This window comes from Pyrgilauda ruficollis, unplaced genomic scaffold (genome assembly GCF_017590135.1).
Source record: "Pyrgilauda ruficollis isolate IOZ18807 unplaced genomic scaffold, ASM1759013v1 scaffold16, whole genome shotgun sequence".
Classification (NCBI taxonomy): Eukaryota; Metazoa; Chordata; class Aves; order Passeriformes; family Passeridae; genus Pyrgilauda; species Pyrgilauda ruficollis.
Window position 1 is genome coordinate 11,162,992 of NW_024514764.1, and position 19,562 is coordinate 11,182,553.

At 39.2% G+C, this 19,562-nt stretch overlaps 1 protein-coding gene across 1 annotated transcript in view; it reads right to left on the reverse strand.

The window, feature by feature from the left end:
* The window catches only part of RBFOX1 (RNA binding fox-1 homolog 1), a 1,143,576-nt gene that overhangs the window by 504,273 nt on the left and 619,741 nt on the right, over positions 1–19,562 (reverse strand). Inside the window, exon 5 of the mRNA XM_041462423.1 lies at positions 9,049–9,096. Within this exon, the coding sequence (XP_041318357.1) occupies positions 9,049–9,096 (48 nt within the window). The remainder of the gene's footprint in view (positions 1–9,048; positions 9,097–19,562) is intronic.

Sequence of the window (19,562 nt, forward strand, 5' to 3'; positions counted from 1 at the left end):
CAGCATTCTTTTTCCAACATTTATACTCTATTTTTTCCAGAAATAATCCCTGATCTTTTAAAAATCAGTCGTGAGACAGCAAGTATGACATAGTGGGACATGCCTGTACAGCAATCCGTTTAATATTGTCCTGTTTTAGTACTGAAGAGATGAGATAAATGGCAGAATCCCTGGATTTTCCTGACCTTGATCAAGAAGAACAAATTTTCAGCTGAAGTGTGCAAAACTGCTATGATTACATCAATCTAATCTGGAAAGCACATGGTTTATATATAAACCATGGTCTCTGTCTCATCCATCACACTGAAAGACAATAAAACATACTTCTGCTCCAAAAAAAAAAAATCCATTAACCCTTACTTTACTCCTTACATAAGAATCCTCAACCATGTTTCAAATACTACGGAAAGATGCATACATATTCAAGTTTCTAAATATGGATATGCATAAATTTAAATGTAAGTGCTCTTATAATAACAGGCTTCATTAGACAAAAAGACACTCTGCATCATTGCTGAAGAAATCAGTTCTGAAATAATGGAATCGGGAAGTTTTGATCAAACTGCCCAACCACCACCATAACAAGCCATCTATTGCTACAGAGAAAAGATTTACCTGGCAAGAGATGCAATACAACCAAAAAAAAGACAACCTGGAATCAACGAGAAATGAATTGGATTACTGGACAGAAGCATATTCTTGCACATGTTCAAGCTACTGGGAAAGCAACAGAGCCAGCAGGTATAAAACCCCTTCCAAATGTCTGCTTACCCTTTCCTGATCCAATCACAGCCACGCTGTTAATCAGGCTGGATTACATCCCAGATATTAATTTGGCAAACAAAACAATCATCTGATTCAGTCTGTCCCCTTCAGATATGCTGAAAACAATCTGCCACTGATAATCTTGCCATGCATGTGCTCCTGGAGAGCCATCTGATCAATTCAGGCTGAGATAAGATCTCTGCATTCACATACAAATGCCATAAGGCTTTCCCTATCCATTCACAGTGTGGAAATGTGTCCTATAATGCCCAAGGAATATGCACAGCGAAGGGAGGCAGCTCAAAGAGTTATGGACTCCTTTTGACTAAAAATAAAAAATCCTACAGATGAGCTCCTGCTGTGTAAGAACAAAAGGCTGCTGGCTCCTCAAGGCATCACTGACCAGAGGAACCCTGTGCTGCTGCTGGGATTCCTTCAGACTTCCTCTGCACCTCCTGGGGCTTGGGTTTAGTTAGGGTTTTTTGTCTCTTCACTTAATAAACTATCTCACTCATGAATTTTCTCTTTTACCTTTCCTGTGTCTCCAATCCCAGTGTCAGGTGTGGGGGTACCAGCTGCTGCCTCAGCCAGCTCATCCACCTGTCAAACCCTTTGGGTGACATTCTGTCCCTCCTCCTGCACTGCGACAATGCTGTTAAGCATAAGCAATACTTCTCTTGGAGTCACTGTTTGCAGAAAGCCTCAATGCCCAAAAAGAACTCCCAGCAGGAGCCAACTCCTGGACAGCACCTGGGCACCAAGAGAGGGGTTAACAGAGAGGGGGAACCACAGAGCTCCAGCCCCTAGAGCCAAATATTCCAGTGTAGGAAGGAGGAATGAACCTGTCCAACAGACTCAGATGTTGCTGCAGGCACAGAACTGAGCCCACATGCACAGAGGGTCAGTGCACAACCTCTGCTCCCATCCATAGCAATGCTGAAGACATGGAGTGGAAGAAACAAATGAGAATTTTTAATACCTAATATTCCTAAATATTTCCATAAGAATTTATTCTTACTCTCATTTTTTTTGTTTAAGGGGAACAAATGCAAAAATACATGTAGTGGTACAATTCCTAAAAGGACTTCTCAAATTTTCAACATAAAAAGTTAAACTTTCCATATATACACAGCATTTGATACAAAAAGAATGTTATTTCTCTCTCTCCATTTTATGATTTAGAGAAGTGGCCTGCACCCAGTTCTTCTCACAAATCTCAGGTGCCATTTCCAAGTTTCCTATACAACAGCCTCAGTGAAGAGTACACCGGACTACACGACTTTTTACAGAGAAGCAGCCTGAGGTCAGAGCATTTGTCTGGTGTTAAATAAAGACAGAGCAACTGCAACCTCCCATATAGCAGCATATTGGTGGGCTTGTCTCAACAGGAGCTCTACTACAAGGACTCTGAATAAATCATAAAAGAACTCGCATTTCCATTCTTTTTTTCTGGAGAAATACATAATCTCTGCATTTGTAACTCACCAGTAAGGCTCTTTAAGGATAGTTTAGGAAAACAGACCTGTCAGTGGCTATTTTCCTTACTGAGAGGAAGATTAAAATGTAGGAACAAAACATTTCCATGCCTAAGCACAGGTTGGCAGTAATTTAAATGAAAGGAAAGGCCCCAACCTGAGACTCTTCTGTCTGTACAGAGATAATTTTACTCACAGCAGTGTAAGCCCTCCCTTCTATTTCAGTACTCTTTAAACCAGGTCCAAAAATGCCTGCAAATAAGGTGGGTCATAGGTACATGTTGTCAGCTCAGTCCTTCTTAATCAAATCTCCCATAAATAAAGATTAAAATCCTTAAAATCTTTATTTTAAAAAATGAGAAAAAAAGACAGAGAAGGAAATGTCAACTGGAAACTGACTCATCTCTAAAGCATCAGTGACCATGGACCCCTCTGGCACATGTGAACACCCTAAAACCCCCACTGAGGAGCCCGGGTTATGAACAGCTGACACCACCCAAAACCTTTTAAAAGGAAATGCTCCACCCCAGCAGCAGAAGCTGCAGTCCCCCACTGCTGCGAGGTTTTATTGGTTCACAAACACACACAAGATCCAAGACATGTTCCCATTCATAGCATACTAATATTTATAGATCTGTGAGGTTTTCCCTTCTTTAACTTCAAAAGCCAATTCCCCTCTGTTTTTATACCCGCTGAAAATTTAATGGCCAGGTGTAAACACAATTTCAGCGAGACTTGAGTCTCCCCCAAATTATTCTTCACTTAATTTTGACAGGTAATTAGCATCAACTCAGACTTGAGTTTTCCCTTTCCCTTCTGATTCTTCTCCCCTGAATCTCAATATTTTAACTTTACATCTATCCAAGTATTAAAGCAAACAGTTTCCATCTCCTGCCCTCTCCCTTGTCCCCAGCTGAAACATAATTACTTGTATGCAATGCAGGTACAGCACATATGAATATATGCCAAAGTAACTTGTGCATACATTTACTTCAGTGCTAATAAAATATTTTATTCATGCATATAAAAGAATGTTCTTTCTAGCTCGGTGAGCTTTTTAGGAGTTATTAGCAGGAATGTGTCATATATCTAATGAAATTTATTTCAAGGTAGAAGAGATTCAAAAAGAAAAGTAAAATAAAGTCTGAGAACTAATTCTGTAGACAATCACAGAATTATAATTTTGAGATTTATCAAAATATCCTCAAAATGAAGATTTGAAAAAAATCTCCCAATAAAAATGTAATTTATTTGCAGCAGCAATCATGTTTATACATATTAACACAGGGATAGGAGATGAGATGGTTCAGGATGGAACACATTGGCCAAAAGACACACTGTAGTAAAAGCTTTTTTTAGCCCTCTGCCTTAGCAGGTATTGCAGCACAGAAAATGCACTATCCATGTCCCTTCTGTGTATTCAGCATATGTAAAAGTCATGCAGCAGAACACGTTGACACTTCAGTGGGAGGTCAAATTATTGTTTTGGCACTTCTGTCACGCCTGTCACTTCAATTCCACTTTATCAAATTACAGATTGCTAGATAGAGTTGGATTAAGGGGAAAGACAGACACACACACACACAGAGGAGCAACTGTCACCACTTCAGTTGTGAAATCCCATAATTGCATGTCAGTGACAGCGAGAACAAGAGAGCAGTAATAGGGCTGACATTATGAGCATTCAAATACCAGGAAATTTTGCAGCAAGGCTTTGCACTCTGTCAAGCCACATGCCAGGAAATGGACTGGATTTCTGAGCAATTCTTCACATTAGACTTGCCAATATTTATTAGGCTGACTAATAAATAATGCAGTGTCTTAAGTTGCAGGGCAACTTTCAGCTCCCTGTCTTCCCAGAAGTGTTGCTTTTATTTGAAAAGAACATAAAACTAAGACAAAGGAGAAAAAAAACCCTTTGATTTAAAAAATATCACTAAAAGTAGTAAGAATAATAATAAATAATGCCTAAACAACATAGATTATGGGCTTGATTCAACTTTCTGAGTTTTAGGATCCCTGGAGAGCAACAGATCTTGATTTCAAATAATTGTGAAGGAATCAGCCATGAATTTCAAGTAACTTTTCTGGTAACAAACAAACAAACAAACAACACACCCCCCACACACATCCCTTAGATAACTTCACCCTTTTGTGGAAGTTGTGGAAACTGCACTGAGGAAGGCTCAGAAGCATCGGGTAAATCTGACTTACATGAGCTGAGATGTCAGGGGAAACATCTGCTGTGCTGTGACAGGAGGATGCTATTCCTGGAACAGCTCATTATTCCCCCTCTGGGTTACTCCCCCTGCTTCCTGAATTCTGTGGTCAACCCTCTCCACTTTGTGTGGTCCTGTCCTGCAATGGGTCAACAACACCTGGAACTGTTTATACAGGGAAAGAGGCAGAAGAAACAGGAATCATTTGTTCACTCAGGCAGAAGGGCCATTAGGATTCAAAACTTCCTTAGATTCCTCCAAATCAATATCCAAATACAGTTTAGACACTTCCCTACCAATCCACTGGAGTCTATAATCTTCCCTCACAACAACAACAGAAAATATTTCTTTCAATGGGAGTGAAAATCCATCTCAATAATCCACACAATTATGCAGATTGCACAATGCCTTCATAAGGGAATAAAAATGACACTTATTCCTATTCACTGCTAAAGAGCCCCTAAACAGCAGGAAAAGGGACTACCATGAAAGAAAACAGTATAACAACAAATCAACATCTATGATGCCAGGAGTTGACTGAGTCCTTCCGTGGTGCTCCTCACTATTTGATACCCTTATTAATTCCCTTCTAAAGTAATCTGAAGATCAGAGAACTTGGATAAATATTTTCTCCTAAAAGACTATTCCCTTAAACTTCCAGGAAAAACATCTTTATATGATCACTATGAATAAACTAAAAGAACCCCAAAAACATCCTGCAAGAAGCCATTGAATAGACAAATCAAAATATTTTTGTAATGCTGTTTCTTTTTCTGCTCATTTTGTCTCAGACACATTTTATAACCTTGCCTATATCTGCCCTTCATACATCTATTTCTCCATATGTAACTCAAGCCATATAACTGTAAGTACTTTCCTCATAGGTGTTTTTAATTTGTTTGTAAAGTAATTTGAGATCTATTGACAGAAGGTAGTAAAGAAAATAAAAAAAAAAAGAAAAGAAATATTTTGCACAGCAGGCAGAGAAAAGGAAAGGCATTAGTGCCTACCCCGTATTCCACAGCAGGTAATAGGGAGTTAGGAAACATTATGGCACTCCAGGGAATCTTCCTGCCTTCCTGACCCATCAGGTTATTGCCCTGATGCACTGCCATAAACTCTGCAGCTCTCATAAAACCTGCACGCTCCCAGCTCTGAAGTGGGACATTTTCAAGTCAAGATGCATCTCAAAAATATTCTCTCCACGAGCCACTTCCCTCTCCAGAAGGGAAAATGCAGCAGGACACCCTGGGTGACCTTGAGCCCCCTGCTAATGATGCTGAGCTGCATTTGCTGCCTGCCAGCAACAGGAGAATGGCACTGCACATTACAGCCAGCACAGCCCCATTAGGGGGAGAATAAACTGAAATAAAACAGAAATGAAACAGCCAGAGCTGAAGAATAAAACATTCCCAGCATAGTAAAAACAAGCTGAGACAAAATTATCCAGCACAGAAAGGTCACTGTAAGTTAACTTCCAGTTTGCAGTGTCAGGTGGAAATGTCACACAAAGGATGTCAGGGGATATAACTTCACATCAGATTTTTGGTTTCACAGCATTGCCATGAATTAATTTGATGATATGACAATTGCAGAGTAAAACAAAGTATGTCCTTTGTGCTCTACTCAGATCTCAAAGACAGAGCAGGACTGGGAGAAATCGTATTTACAGTTTCTTTTTCTATTTATATTTTTGGAGATTACTGTTTGAAGCAAGTCCCATATAAACATATTTTTAAAAAAAAAACAAAAAAACTGCTCAGACCAGGTAAAGATATGAACTGAGGTTAGATTAAAAAAAAAACCAAAAAAAAACCCAAGAAAGATTTATAAAAATATAATTTTATAAAAAAACAAGGCAGGTTTTTCAGGTAATGGGAGATGATGGAGCTGTGTAAGGGCAACACCAACAAAAAGGCTGCACACATTAGAAGCCTTCTTAGAGACAGAAAGTGGTTTGGTTATATCAAATGAAAGGATTTCAAAGGAATCCACGTGTTCTCCCTCTTGGCAAAATGACCAATATCCTTCTTAATCCAGAACCATTTTGTTTGTGCCCAACACACAGAGTTATACCAGAAAACATGGGTAAAAGGAAAAGCAACCTGACCATCTGCCATCAGCCTTGCAGTAGCAGAACATCACACAGGCTTGGGATTCATAGCCCGAATTCCCAAACATCACATGGCTAGCTGCAGATATCCATGGATTTTTTACAAAAATCACACGTGGCATGTTTTTAACAGGTTTTTTCCTGTGGCAATTTAAGGGTCACTTTTGTAGATAGGTTTCTGTGAGAAGCAAAGCTGAGCCATTTCTGTGATCGCGTGAGTCATTAAACATCCAATATTGTGATGTTCAGAATGGTGGTGGGAGATCAAAACAAGAAAGCCTGGGAGTGTCAAATGCAGAAAAAAGTCTTCATTAAGTAGGAAATTAGTTGTACATGCACTTATGGGTCTTCTGCTGGGAAAGGTAAAGGCAATTAAGTAATTCATAATTATCCAGGCCAGAGAGAGCAGAATGTGCATTGCTTGTCACCTGGTATTCTCAAACCTGGGAGCTTTTAGCCTTGCAGGAAATAAATAAAAATCTTACACGGAAAGGTCAGTTGAAGACAATGAAAGGAGAGGCAGATCACAGTGATGAAGTGGTTGCGATAATTAACTGCTATTTTGGAATTTACAGAATAATAGATTTCAAAATAATAAGTACCGTTATTAAATTTGAGTTTGCCTGCAGGCAATGCTTTAGTCATGGTTACATAAATTTCTACTTCAGAAGTTATAGATTAGAAAACTTCAGGAAAAAAAACACAAGAAAAGGCACCTTGCAGGTTTGTATTTTGTGGTTAAATGGGAAAATTTCCCATTAATTACTAATGATATAGTTCATTAGTAGTATATTTCATTATGGAAGTGCAAATTATTAGATACTAATGATGCATGCCCTAATTGCAGTAGTTTGTCTTGATTTCAAGTTCAATGAAATAAAAATATTTATTTACAATGTTTCAGGTTTATGAATTACGTTACATTCTTAATTGATGCTTTCAACAAACATGCAACAATTCATTAGTATTAACCAAGACTGATGGATCTGTATTTGATTATCACTGGTAACTCCCTCCCTGGACTGGAAAGAACAACTGCCACTTAAACTTGGTGGAAGCTGCAATTTTGGGACCAAACACAGAGAAAAAATGAAACAGATCCTGCAACAACAGGTGTTTATCACATTCCTGCTCTTTCAGAGTGCTCCCACAAAATAACAAAAGGAAGAAGAAAAATCCAGGGGTTTTCTAGACAATCCTTTCTGCTAAATGCAGTCTCTGGATGTGCAAGCTGGATATCCTGAGTCACTGAAGGTGGAATCCACCCCAGCTCAGGGCAGTCCCTGTGAGTCACAAGAGAAGGTCTCAGACATCTCCTGAAATTCCTCTGAGGTACAAACCATGGCATCATAAACCAGGAAAAAAACCCACAGTTTACTGGCAACAGCTAGATTAAAGTTGCACTACAAGGAAGAAGAAATACAACACTTGAATAAATTGTTGTTCAAATCTTGTCAGGCTCCTGACACCTTTTCCCATAATTCACACTGCAGAAAGAAATTCTGGCTTGGGCAGTTTTAGTAGTTGCTACCAACACTAAAAAAAGTCAAAACTTGGTGTTTAGAAGTAAGGTCCCAGCCTGGATTTTAGCACAATTTAAAGCAACATGAACCTAAATGGAAGCACCTGGAGAGTTTGATCGAAGCTGATGCTCAGAACCTGCAGCCTCAGTGGGACAGAGTGAGGACCAGCTGGAGTTAGAGACTTTAAATCACTTGTCATGTGCTCAACACTTCCCCAAACTCAGTTACTATTCCACATAGAAATACCCTGCACAGATCTAGTCATCCAGATTTTCAAATTTCAGTAGCAACAGATTTTCAAACAAAACATGTTACTCTCTTTAAAACTGGACTGATATTTATGTCTGACAATTTATTTTTTTTTAAGCTGAAGGCTTCGTTGTGAAGCCTTTGTTTCTTGATTAGTTTTTACCATGAGTAGGGTGAAGAACACAACTGAAAATGTATTTTGTATCTGGTTTATATTTGTCCACAGAAAATAAAACTGGAAACATTTGTTTTAATCAACCCTCTAAAATGAAAAAAAGAAATATATATATTTTTCAAAGGTACTACTTCTAAAGCAAGAAAAAGCAATCTTGCCGTCTTACAAATATTTAACAACATGGTATGCCAACTTTATCATGAAAGACACACAATCACTTTGTTAATAATGAAAATCAAGAATAGAAAGTGCAACTGCCTTGTAAACTTCTTATAGCATAAAGAGATTAAGACTATAATTCCCTTCCTCTCCTATAAAAACAGTTATTCAAATTTCTATCAGGTATTTTCAATAGAGTAAGACTCTTTTGCCCCCACTGAAATTATGAACACATACACATGTAAAGAACCATAAAATAATTTCACATGGTTTAATTAAAAAAAAAACCAAAAACCAAAACAAACAACAACCAGAGAAAATCCCAGCTACTAGAGTTGCCTGAGAAATCACATTAAAACAAGCCACTTACTTTTCTGTCCTCAGTTTCTACACCAGAACTGCACTCTGCTTTAGTGTCCTGAAAGCACAAACAGAGAAGCCCATGTCACAAAGCACACTGACCAGCACTGGGGGAGTAACTCAGGCTGAAGAACTGTTATTTTTGTACACACAGTTATTTGAATACACAATGTCCAGTATTGTGCATTGAGGTGAAGTTTAATAAACTCTACTACAGACATAAATTTAAAGGGAGGATTGAATGAACACACAAAAAAACCCCACCCAAACCTATTTCAATATGGTGTAGCCAGCTCTCAGGAAAAAATATGATTTGTTAGTATAAATTTTAATTTTTGTTTCCATCTTGAGGAAAATCTATTTGTTGCTCACTCTTTTTTTTTTTTTTCTTAATAAAGAAATGATGGAAACTGAAACAAATATAAAGGTAAGCTAAAGAGGAGAAACTGCTCAACCTTCTGTCTCTTATCTGTGCTAGCTAGGAGTTGATAGAGATTTGCGTCTGAATCTCATTGCAATGTGCAAGAACAGCAAAGCCTCTGTTTATGATAAACATGGAAACGTGTGTGTGCACAGGCTTGTACACGTGTGGGTATCTTGGACGTGTTTTCTTCAGGAGTGACACAAATGACCTCAAACCTAATGACACCCAACACATGGTCCTTTTATTCCTAAAGTATTTTGACTCATTGAGCCTACGGATTTTTGTGCTGAAGACATGCAGGGATAATTGTTATCACAAAAATTACACTCCAAAATCATTTATTGCTTCCCAGCCACCCTTTTTACAGCAAGTTATTACTGGAAACTGAGTAAGCCAAATACAATTAAAATCACTAAACTGTAGACAAGAGACCTACTAATTTTTTTTCATCTTTACTTTTCTAGTGAGGAGATTCTTGGAAGCTAATTTTGCTTAACTATTGCAGTTTTTAGAGATTTCTATTGGGGAAAGAATAACATATGGCTCAGGGACATTTTTCGTGAAAAGTACTTCCCCAACCTCTCACCAAAGCTGGAACTACTCTAATCAGATATCAAATTATTGGTTAGTTACTTGCACATAAATTCAAATGCTGACAGCAAATAGCAGCTCCTATTAAAAATGAAAACAAATGTAAAAAGAAGAATTTCTGTTTCTTCAACAGCATGTCTATTCATCTTAAATGAAGGGCTGGTTTTACTTCAAAGCCAAAGACTTCCTACCTACATCTATAAAATATTTTAAAAAATTAAACCATTTAACCAAGTAAGATGAAGCAAGGTTTCCTGGAAAAAAATACTTGAATTCACAGCAAATTATATTAAAGATAGTTTCATAAGGCATATTGTGTCATTTCTTAAACAGCAAAAAACCATTTGTTATTCTAGCCAGTCTAATACATGAATCATCACCTCTAATACTCTTTTTATTCCATCACTTTTCATAAGGAACCAGACTGCAGTTTGGGGAATACAACACTCAAAAATTTTCTTTCAAGTGTGCCTTTCTGGCAGCCAGACAGTCTCTCCCCATGTCTCCCACATGGAGGAGAAGGAAATACTCTCTCTGCCTACAGGCTGACTTCCTGAGCCTGTTTGGATATTTACACTTGCTTCTTTTTGGGGAGGGAAAAAACCTGAGCTTTTCAAAAAGCCTTCTCCCTCAGGGGAATGAATTCAAACTCCATTAGCACCAGCGCCTTCATGTCCTAGCTGTGCCCTAAGTCATCTTTTGGAAAGAGTGTAATGTTCTTTAACATATTTATTGGTTAATCAAAAATGAATCATCTCTTTCCATATTACCAAGGACAGGAGTGGCTCTGTCTCTCACACTGACCTAAATTAACTGAAAGCAGAACAAAGTAGCTGCTCTCAGACTGTAGTCATGGCTATTACAGGCTCTCAGCATGATGGATATACCTGAAGGCCCAACAGCACTCTGGTCCCTTCTGCTGCCCATGGAACAATGCAGTTTGCTACTTCACCACTGCCCTTTCCCATTAAAAGCAATTTCTAAGAGGCCCAAGTTCACAAGCATTCATTACTCAATTAAAAATGCAGTTCTACCTGGATGAAACAAAACTCAGCTTCCTCCCAGCACAGCTGATCCACCATGGTTGTCTGGAGCAGCAAAGAGAGGCACCAGAGCAGCCCCAGCCCCAGCCGGGGGGCAGCCCAGTAGAGCCTCCCCTGCTCAGTCAGGAGTTAACGAGACAACGAGCCTCACCTGGAGCTGAGACCTCACCTGGAGCCCAGACCTCACCTGGAGCCCAGACCTCACCTGGAAATGAGACCTCACCTGGAGCCCAGACCTGACCTGGAAATGAGACCAGCCCCAGGAAAAGGTTCAGGCTGAATGGCAAATTTCAGCATTTCTGCTCTGTGTTTTATCCCTGAACATTAGACAAGTATTTCATCCCCTAGTGTTTGGCTATCTGTCTAAAGATATGGAAAGTGAATCTTTATAAATTAACCACTGCATCTCTAGCAGTGAAAACCACATCTGCACGGGTTCAGGCTCACTGCAAGAATGTGTTATCTTTGAAATTATGTAGTCAGATTTAAAAGAAATAGCTGTATGTCTTCAAGACTACACACCTGGATTCAGACTTCTGTACAAGGGCAAGATAATAACCAATTAATTTTCCGAAGCAATTAGTGATGTAATTCTTTAAACCAGTGAAGCTACTGACTTAATCAAATCCGTGTTTAAATATAAATATTTGAGTATATGTCTGCATCCTAGAGAGACCTCTTTTAAAGAAAAAATGTTCACAGACCCTAAGCTTTAAAAACCATCAAAATGAATCATCTGTCAATCTCAGAGCAAGAAGGGAAGAAATGAGAATGTTCTCTGGGAGACATCTGTGCTACTTTCCCTAAGTGCAAAATGACAAAGTGCTGTCACTTCATATGTGTATTGCAAATTTCCCAGCTCTATGAATTATTTGAGATGGAGAAGCACCATTGCTGAAAAGCAGTTGTAAAATCCTAGAGATCTGAACAATGTATCAGGCACCTTCTTTAATGTTGTTACATCACAAAATAAAAAGGAAAAACTCAGAAAACATGTTCCTTTTGAAGAATTATTTTAGGCAAACCAAATAATGATAGAATATTTCACAGGTTGTTTCATGGAAAAGACAGAATGAAATAGAAAACCCTCTCATCCATTTCAGTTTAAAACCAACACAATTCCTTTTTTTCCTCTATGTGTCTGTTACTGTTTAACAGCCAATTAAATAATATTATTACAAACATATTAAGAGCTCCATGTTTTATATAAAGGTTCTTTTTGGTCTGTTTTGTTTGGTGGCAGCAACAGGGAAACAAAGCAAGGTTTTCTGCAGGACATCAGGAGCAATGCAGGACAAGAACAAGCTTAAGGGCTGGGATTTTTCAAGTTTAACACACCGGGGAACAAATCTACCACCTTCATCAACAGTAGCAGTATAAAAATGTTACTGAACAGAGAGAAGTGAAAGCTATAGAAAGCAGAAATAATTATTGGTAGTAGTATGGCCCTGAATGAGATTTTGGCTTTAGGATGCAGTAGAAATCCGCATATACTTTATTTTACATAGTTTCTGTAATTCCATGTTTAATTTCACTCCTGGAATTGCAAGCAGGAGCAGTGAAATCACTACCCTGAGGTACCCATTGGTGCTGCTAACACCCCCATGCCCTGAGTGCCCTGACTTTATCACACACTGCAGTTCGCTCTCTCCCTGCCATCCCAGCCCTAATTCCTTCCTCTGTGCCCTGTCATCCCAACACAGACTGCCAGAAACCTCCCAGGCAACCACAAGAAAGCAGAAACTTTAGAAAAGTGATCTGAACTTCCAGCATATTTCCTTTCCCCAGGTGACCGTCAGGCGGAGGGAAAGGCAGACCGAATTCCTGCGCACACACTGCACTGCCACAGCCAGGGGAGGAAGGATGAGCCTCTGCAATTCCAATGATCCCAGTGCTCCCCGGCTGGGCTCCTCTGTAATATCGAGGATGAGCAGTAGGTGGAAGCAAATAACCTTGTAAAATCCTGCTCAGCCTCCCGTGAGAGATAAACCGATTGCTGGTCAGGTGTTTTTCATGAAACAGCCAGTAGTTTAGAGATTAAAGGTGGTTTGCATAGTTTGGGGCTTTTTTTTTTTTTTAAATTTAATTTCTACAGCTGAAATGGACTCCTTAATAACGAAAGCATTTAAAAAGGTAACATGATCTCACACAAAATAAGAATATATATACATACACACATCTATATAAAATTAAAAAGTACGCTGTCAAATTCTAGATTATTGATTCTTCTGGATATTTTTATTGACTGTTAAATATCTCAAACCCCTGAATTATTGAGAAAAATACTTAATGTATTTCTCTATCCATTGGCCATTATGTTTCATTATTGCTGCTAACAAACAGGCTGCCAGCAGAAGAATTCATTTGAATTTCATATTAGTTCTATTTCATCCATCCCAGAGAACAAATTAACCACACAGTAATACTTACTGAAGAAGAAAATAAGTGAAAAATGAAACCTTAGAATGTGACATTCAAGTCTTCACTAACTTTGTCCCCAGCAACTCAGAGAAGCAGAAGCCTCATCAAATTAACAAACCAATTCAAGGATTTGAATGGCTTCAACAGCTGCAATGTCAAAGATGTAGGAGAGGAGCTTCATATATTTTGAAAGAAATAGTTTCATCTCTATCGACTAACATTTGTGGACCAAGAGGTTTCTGTGTACAAGCTCAAACCAGGAGAAAATTGGGCCATCTGCACCTATTTCTGAAGCCTCAGGGCAACCTTGGGGCACTTTGAGTAGAGTCAAAGAGGAAACAACCTATCTGAGCACAGATTCAAAATCAAATTCTCCAGATTTTAGGGAGTTTTCTTCTCTTGTTTCTAGATTAAAGTAGACTGTAAGAGGAAGGTTTGCAAGACTCTTGGAAACTAAACTGACAAATTTTATAATAAAAAAATGACTGCTTACAAAAATAATGCTGTATTTTTAATAGAGATTTGAAGGTACTCGTGTGTGTGTGCCCTCCCACACAGCCACCCACCGCCCGGCTGTGCCAGTGAGCTCCAGCTCTGCTTTCTGCTTTCTTCTGCTTCCAGCCCATTGCTTATGCTCTTTTACACTTTTCAGACTATCGACAGTTAAAACTTTTTTTTTTTAATGTAGATCTTTTTAAAACTGAGACCCAAGGTTCCAACTTTCCTTTTCCCCAAAATGTAGATCTATTTAAAACTGAGACCCAAGGTTCCAACTTTCCTTTTCCCCAAGGAAAGCTTTGACTTTTTCCTAAATAAAGAGGGAACAGGTTTGAGGGAACAGGTACTGCTGCTGCTGGAGCTTTATGGACTGGAGTATATAAAACATTCACACTCCTCTTTCTTTTCCTTCTCTCACCTTCAGGAGCTACTTGTCCTTTCCTTAATGCTCTCCAAACACTCAGAGATGCACAGACACGTCTGTCCAGCACAGAATCCTCGTGCCTCACACTCCCCTCCTCTCTCCAAACAGATGTTTCATTAGCCCAGTGATGCAAAGGTACCTGAGGGTAAAACCTCCACCTTCCTCCTGAGATATCCCAAAACCACACATCAAACAGGCAGCATTTCTGGAAGATACAGATGTAATTTTAAGGTGGGAATCAGCCATGTAGCAGTATCAAGCTGTAAATACTGGCTTTTGAAGCATAGATCAGGTTAAGACTTAATTTTGGGCTAGTAAATATGTCATTTGCAAAGCCAGCAACAGAAACTGCCATTTGGTAAAGTTGTTACTTTGGACAGTACAAAACCACTTAAGATTCCTAAATGCAACATCATTTTGACCTACAGGTCAAATCTGAAATTCCTTTTCCATATGTCCCTCTACTTTCAGGGAAAGGAATTTCCAGAACTGTAAATGGTAACAGTTTTAAACTGTTGAAACTGGATTTTTAAACTGAACTTTATTTATCTAATAAAATTGCCTTAGGTGTCAGGTGGACCAACAGCCACATAAATAGTCATATGTTTGAAATCACTGAAATCTAGGTGGTCAGTAGATATTCCTGATAAATGCAAGGAGCTGAGAAAGCTGCTGGTGTGATTTCAGCACGGCCACAGACTGTGTGAGCAGAAATAATTATCGGTAGTAGTATGGCCCTGAATGAGATTTTGGCTTTAGGATGCATATACTTTATTTTACATAGTTTCTGTAATTCCATGTTTAATTTCACTCCTGGAATTGCAAGCAGGAGCTGGGTAAGGTGACAACTGGCACTAGATACCCAGAGAACAGATGCAACTTTTAGAGAAAGAAACCTAGTTTGTCAGGTTATGTTTTCAAATTAACAACAGCACAAGGGCACAACACAATTCCTGAAGGAATCTATCTTTTTTCAGTCAGGTTTCCTACAGGAAGCAAGCACATAAAATTGCTTCATACCTCAGACACCTCAAAACCTTTAGAATATCTTTACTAAGTTTTGCCGTATTTGACAGAGAAATAAATAGAAGCTCAAAGATATTCCTGTACTTTTCATAAATGAGTGCCTGAGGAAAAGACAGAAGAACATCACTTGCAAAGTCTTGCCCTACTCCAGCTGATCAAAGACCCCAAAGGGAGGTGAGGATGCTGAGAGGAGGAGGATTCGCTCTGTGAAGTGAAGATGCTGAAGTGGCTGCCAGGAAGGAGCCTGTGTTTACTGAGAGGCAACTGTGTGGGCACAGGATATAAATCAGTAATAAAACTATTTCACTTAAGTCCAATTTTCACAAAATAAGTTCCTTCAAGGCGGAAGAGGATTTTTGTTGAACTTTTAAATGGAGTTCAGTCATTTTGGGCTATGTAGTGATAAAAAGCATAAATTTTAAATAAAATAGTGATTTTTCAAGCTTACAAAGTGACAGGACAGGAATTGTTTAATGACAGAAGATGTGTGATGACTGCAGAAGTGCCCTGGAAAATTAGGGCTCTGTAAACATCTATTTGCTCTTTGATATTACACTACAGTTTTGATTATCACAACAAGTCGAGTTTCATGCTTTTATTATGTTTTCACAAATATGGCTGTTTCTGTGCAGCAAAACTGTTACATTCCCAATAAGCTGGCTATGTATTTACTACGCTTTCTTGAGTTAGAAAGTGAAGCAGAATTTCACGTTGGACTCAAGACTTCCCTTAATAAACAACCCACAAACGTTCTCACTTCTGCCTCGCTGAGGGGGAGTGAGTGGGGTTTTGCTGCCTACTGGGGTTAACCCACAGCCATCACAAACTTAAAATGTTTCAGTTCCTACCTATTCTCAAAATCACGAGTAGTCAGGCCACAAATTATCAGTGCTTCATACACTGGAAATTATTTCAGCCTCCTGGCCCAGCACTGTGTCATCCCACTAATAAGAGTGCAGAAACAAAGGCATGAGTGAACACTGCATCCAAAGGACTGCTCCCATCACAGCAAACTCAAAAGGAGCTCTGATGATGACAGCTATTGCTTCAACATCCAGGGGAAATAAAGAATTGGACTGGAGCCTCGGGCAGCAAGTTGATATAATTTAGCTTTGAGAAGTTTCCTTATCGACCAAGAGTCAGTTTTTTGTTCTTGTTGGCAAGGAGAGAGTGACTGAGATGCTATTTCTTCTTCCATGCCCAGTGCAGGGTAAACAAGCCCAGTTTGCTTTGAAACATCTGCCAAGCTGTGCTGTCATGAAGACAGCAGAACCCTTTGGTTTCCCAAACATTTTCAGAAGCACACAGCTAAAAAGACACTCACAGCAGAGCCAGTGCCCCACAGCCATTCCCCTGGCACAGAGAGAGCTCAGCCAGCCCAGCAGGGAGGCCTGCCAAGGAAAACAGCCAGATGTCAGAGGCACGGACATGGTTCTGCTCCCAAATGCCCAGCTCTCAGCACCCCCGGCACGTGCTCTGCTCCCAGGGCTGCAGCTCACAACTTGGGTTCCACTCAGGTGTCTCAGCAGCACATCCTGGAGTTCTGCAGCCAGCAAACACACGGCGCGCTGCTCCTCCGGCACCTTTTCCTGGCTCTTTCCCCCCACACACATGCTTTGCCCTCTACAGCAGCACTAAAGTGACGAGCCAAGCATCACTGACCTGGCAGCTTCTTGCAAAAGCCCAACTCTGTCTCAGTGCTGGTCAAGAGATGTAGAAAAGAAACAAACCAAAGCCAACCAACCTCCCCCCATCAAACAAACCGTAACACCACACGGCCCCTACACGCCCCTAAACCCCTTTCTTCTATTGTGCACATAGATTTTGTGGTTTTGTGTATAGATCCACATGCGCTGAGGAATTAGCCTTCTTTTTAAATAAGGAATATTGATTCCTTAGTTGTAGTAAATACTTTTAAATGCCTAACAAACCAACGCAGTATTTTTAATTGGAGTGCAGATAATAAATATCTCTGTGTAGTATTGTGCAGTATGTCAGGACATTTCAGTATATAACTGAAATGGAACAGTTCCTGCATTTTCTTTAAAACTGCTTTCACTGTATATTCAGACTGGCAAATGTTTTTCCCACATAGGTATGTATGAAAGATGAATGCAAAAATGAGCTATGGCATTTGGGAGAGAGAGGTGCCAGGTAATCTTAAAACAGCATAACAAGAAGTTAGTAAACAGATCTGGATCAATCAAAGAATTAAGAAAACCAGTTTCCTCCTCCTTTTCTTAAACTAGTAGAGAAATGAAAGGAAAAAAGTAGCCATCAAAATGCATTTTTCAAAGTGTTTTATCTTTATTAGTCTCATAATCTGCAATTTCTCATTCACCAGACATCTTAAATCATCTATTCCCAGCAGAAAAATCCAGTAGAAATAAAGCATCAAGCATCACACTGTTGACTTTTAGGAGCTGCGCAGGACTAAAACCTCCAGAGTACTTCCATAACCCTCACTGTCCCCCCTGCACAAACACAAAGCTTTTCTCCTTAAATGCACCAGCCACGAGCTGAGCCTCAGCACTGAGGCTGCAGCCTCTGGACCATTCCAAAGGGAATAAGGACTGATTTACCTGGGCAGGGCAAGGACTGATTTACCTGAGTAGGGTAATTACTGATTTACCTGGGCAGGGCAAGGACTGATTTACCTGAGTAGGGTAATTACTGATTTACCTGGGCAGGGCAAGGACTGATTTACCCGAGCAGGGTAAGGGCTCCTTTGCCATTTCATAACCAGGAGATTTCATCTCACTAACTCATCCACTCTTTCAGAAACTCCTCATCTTTCTGGCCTCTGAAATATCTCATGGCAATCCCACAGTGTAATTACATATAATATTGAAAAACACACCCTTTTGTTCGGTTTGAGTTTGTTCATCAACAGTTGATTGGACGTCAATAGTTTGTTTCACCAGTGAAAACTGAGTAACTAGAGCAGTGTTTAAAATGCATCAGAGGTCTCTCTCAAATGTTAGAATTCACACCAACACATTTTTCTCAATCCTAAGGAGAATCCTTCATCCTCAATCCTGTAACCTTCAACTATATGACACTTGATAAAATGTGAATGTTCCAGTTTAATTAATGAAGTAGGTGATGTGCTGACCCAGGAAAAAGACTGCCATACTTATTTCAAAATTCCATTTAAAATATTATCTCACCAAATCTGTGGCATTGCTTAAATAAAAAAAAAAAATCTGTACAAAATGAAGAATTTCATATTAAGAAATGCCAATTCAGCATGGCCAAAAGAATCTGAGGGATAAACCTACATCAGAGATGTGATCACCCCCACCTGCTACCCCCACATTACATTTTCTCTCTGTACTCTTTATCTTATAGGCTAAAATACACAAGTGTGTGCTTTTGATAAAGTTTTTCTTCCAGTTCAATCAAGTTACCCAAGCATGAATACAGGATAGTATCTAAGCTGCACAATTTAAAACAAAGTAAGATAGTGACAGGAGATCAATTTCAAAGCTAAAGAACTGACTACATAAAGCCCATTTTTTTAAGGAACACAAATGGCACTGCTCCTGAACTCAGAACATTGCTTTGGTGAATTATTTTCACTCCATGGTAAGTGTAACTGCACACATTTCCCTTAAACTAGAAAGTTGTTAGAGTCACATTAGAGCAGAAAAATGTATTTCTCCCTCTTTCTCTATAAACCAGGTTAACACACTTTTTATTTGATCTGGTAAATTTTCTAAATTACTTTTTGGCAAGACCAATTCAGAATTTATGATCCTAATATACTGATACTTTTTCCTTAAAGACTGAACACAAATCCTAAACCTTAGAAGGGCAAAAAAAATCCACAATTTCTTCATGGAACCTGAATTTTAGCAGCTTCTGCTCTTAATCCTAGTATAATTTAACCCAAGATGGGCCTAGAGAACACAGGCTGACAGGTGATATATGCTTCCTATTTTGCTGTTCATATAACCATTAACAATAACTGCAATAGAGCACATGAATGATAACAACCAGATACTCACTGAACTGGAAAATCCAATACTCTTTGCCAAGGTGAAGGGGGGTAGGAGTGGATCTATTAAAATAATTGTGCCTCAACTAATATGCAG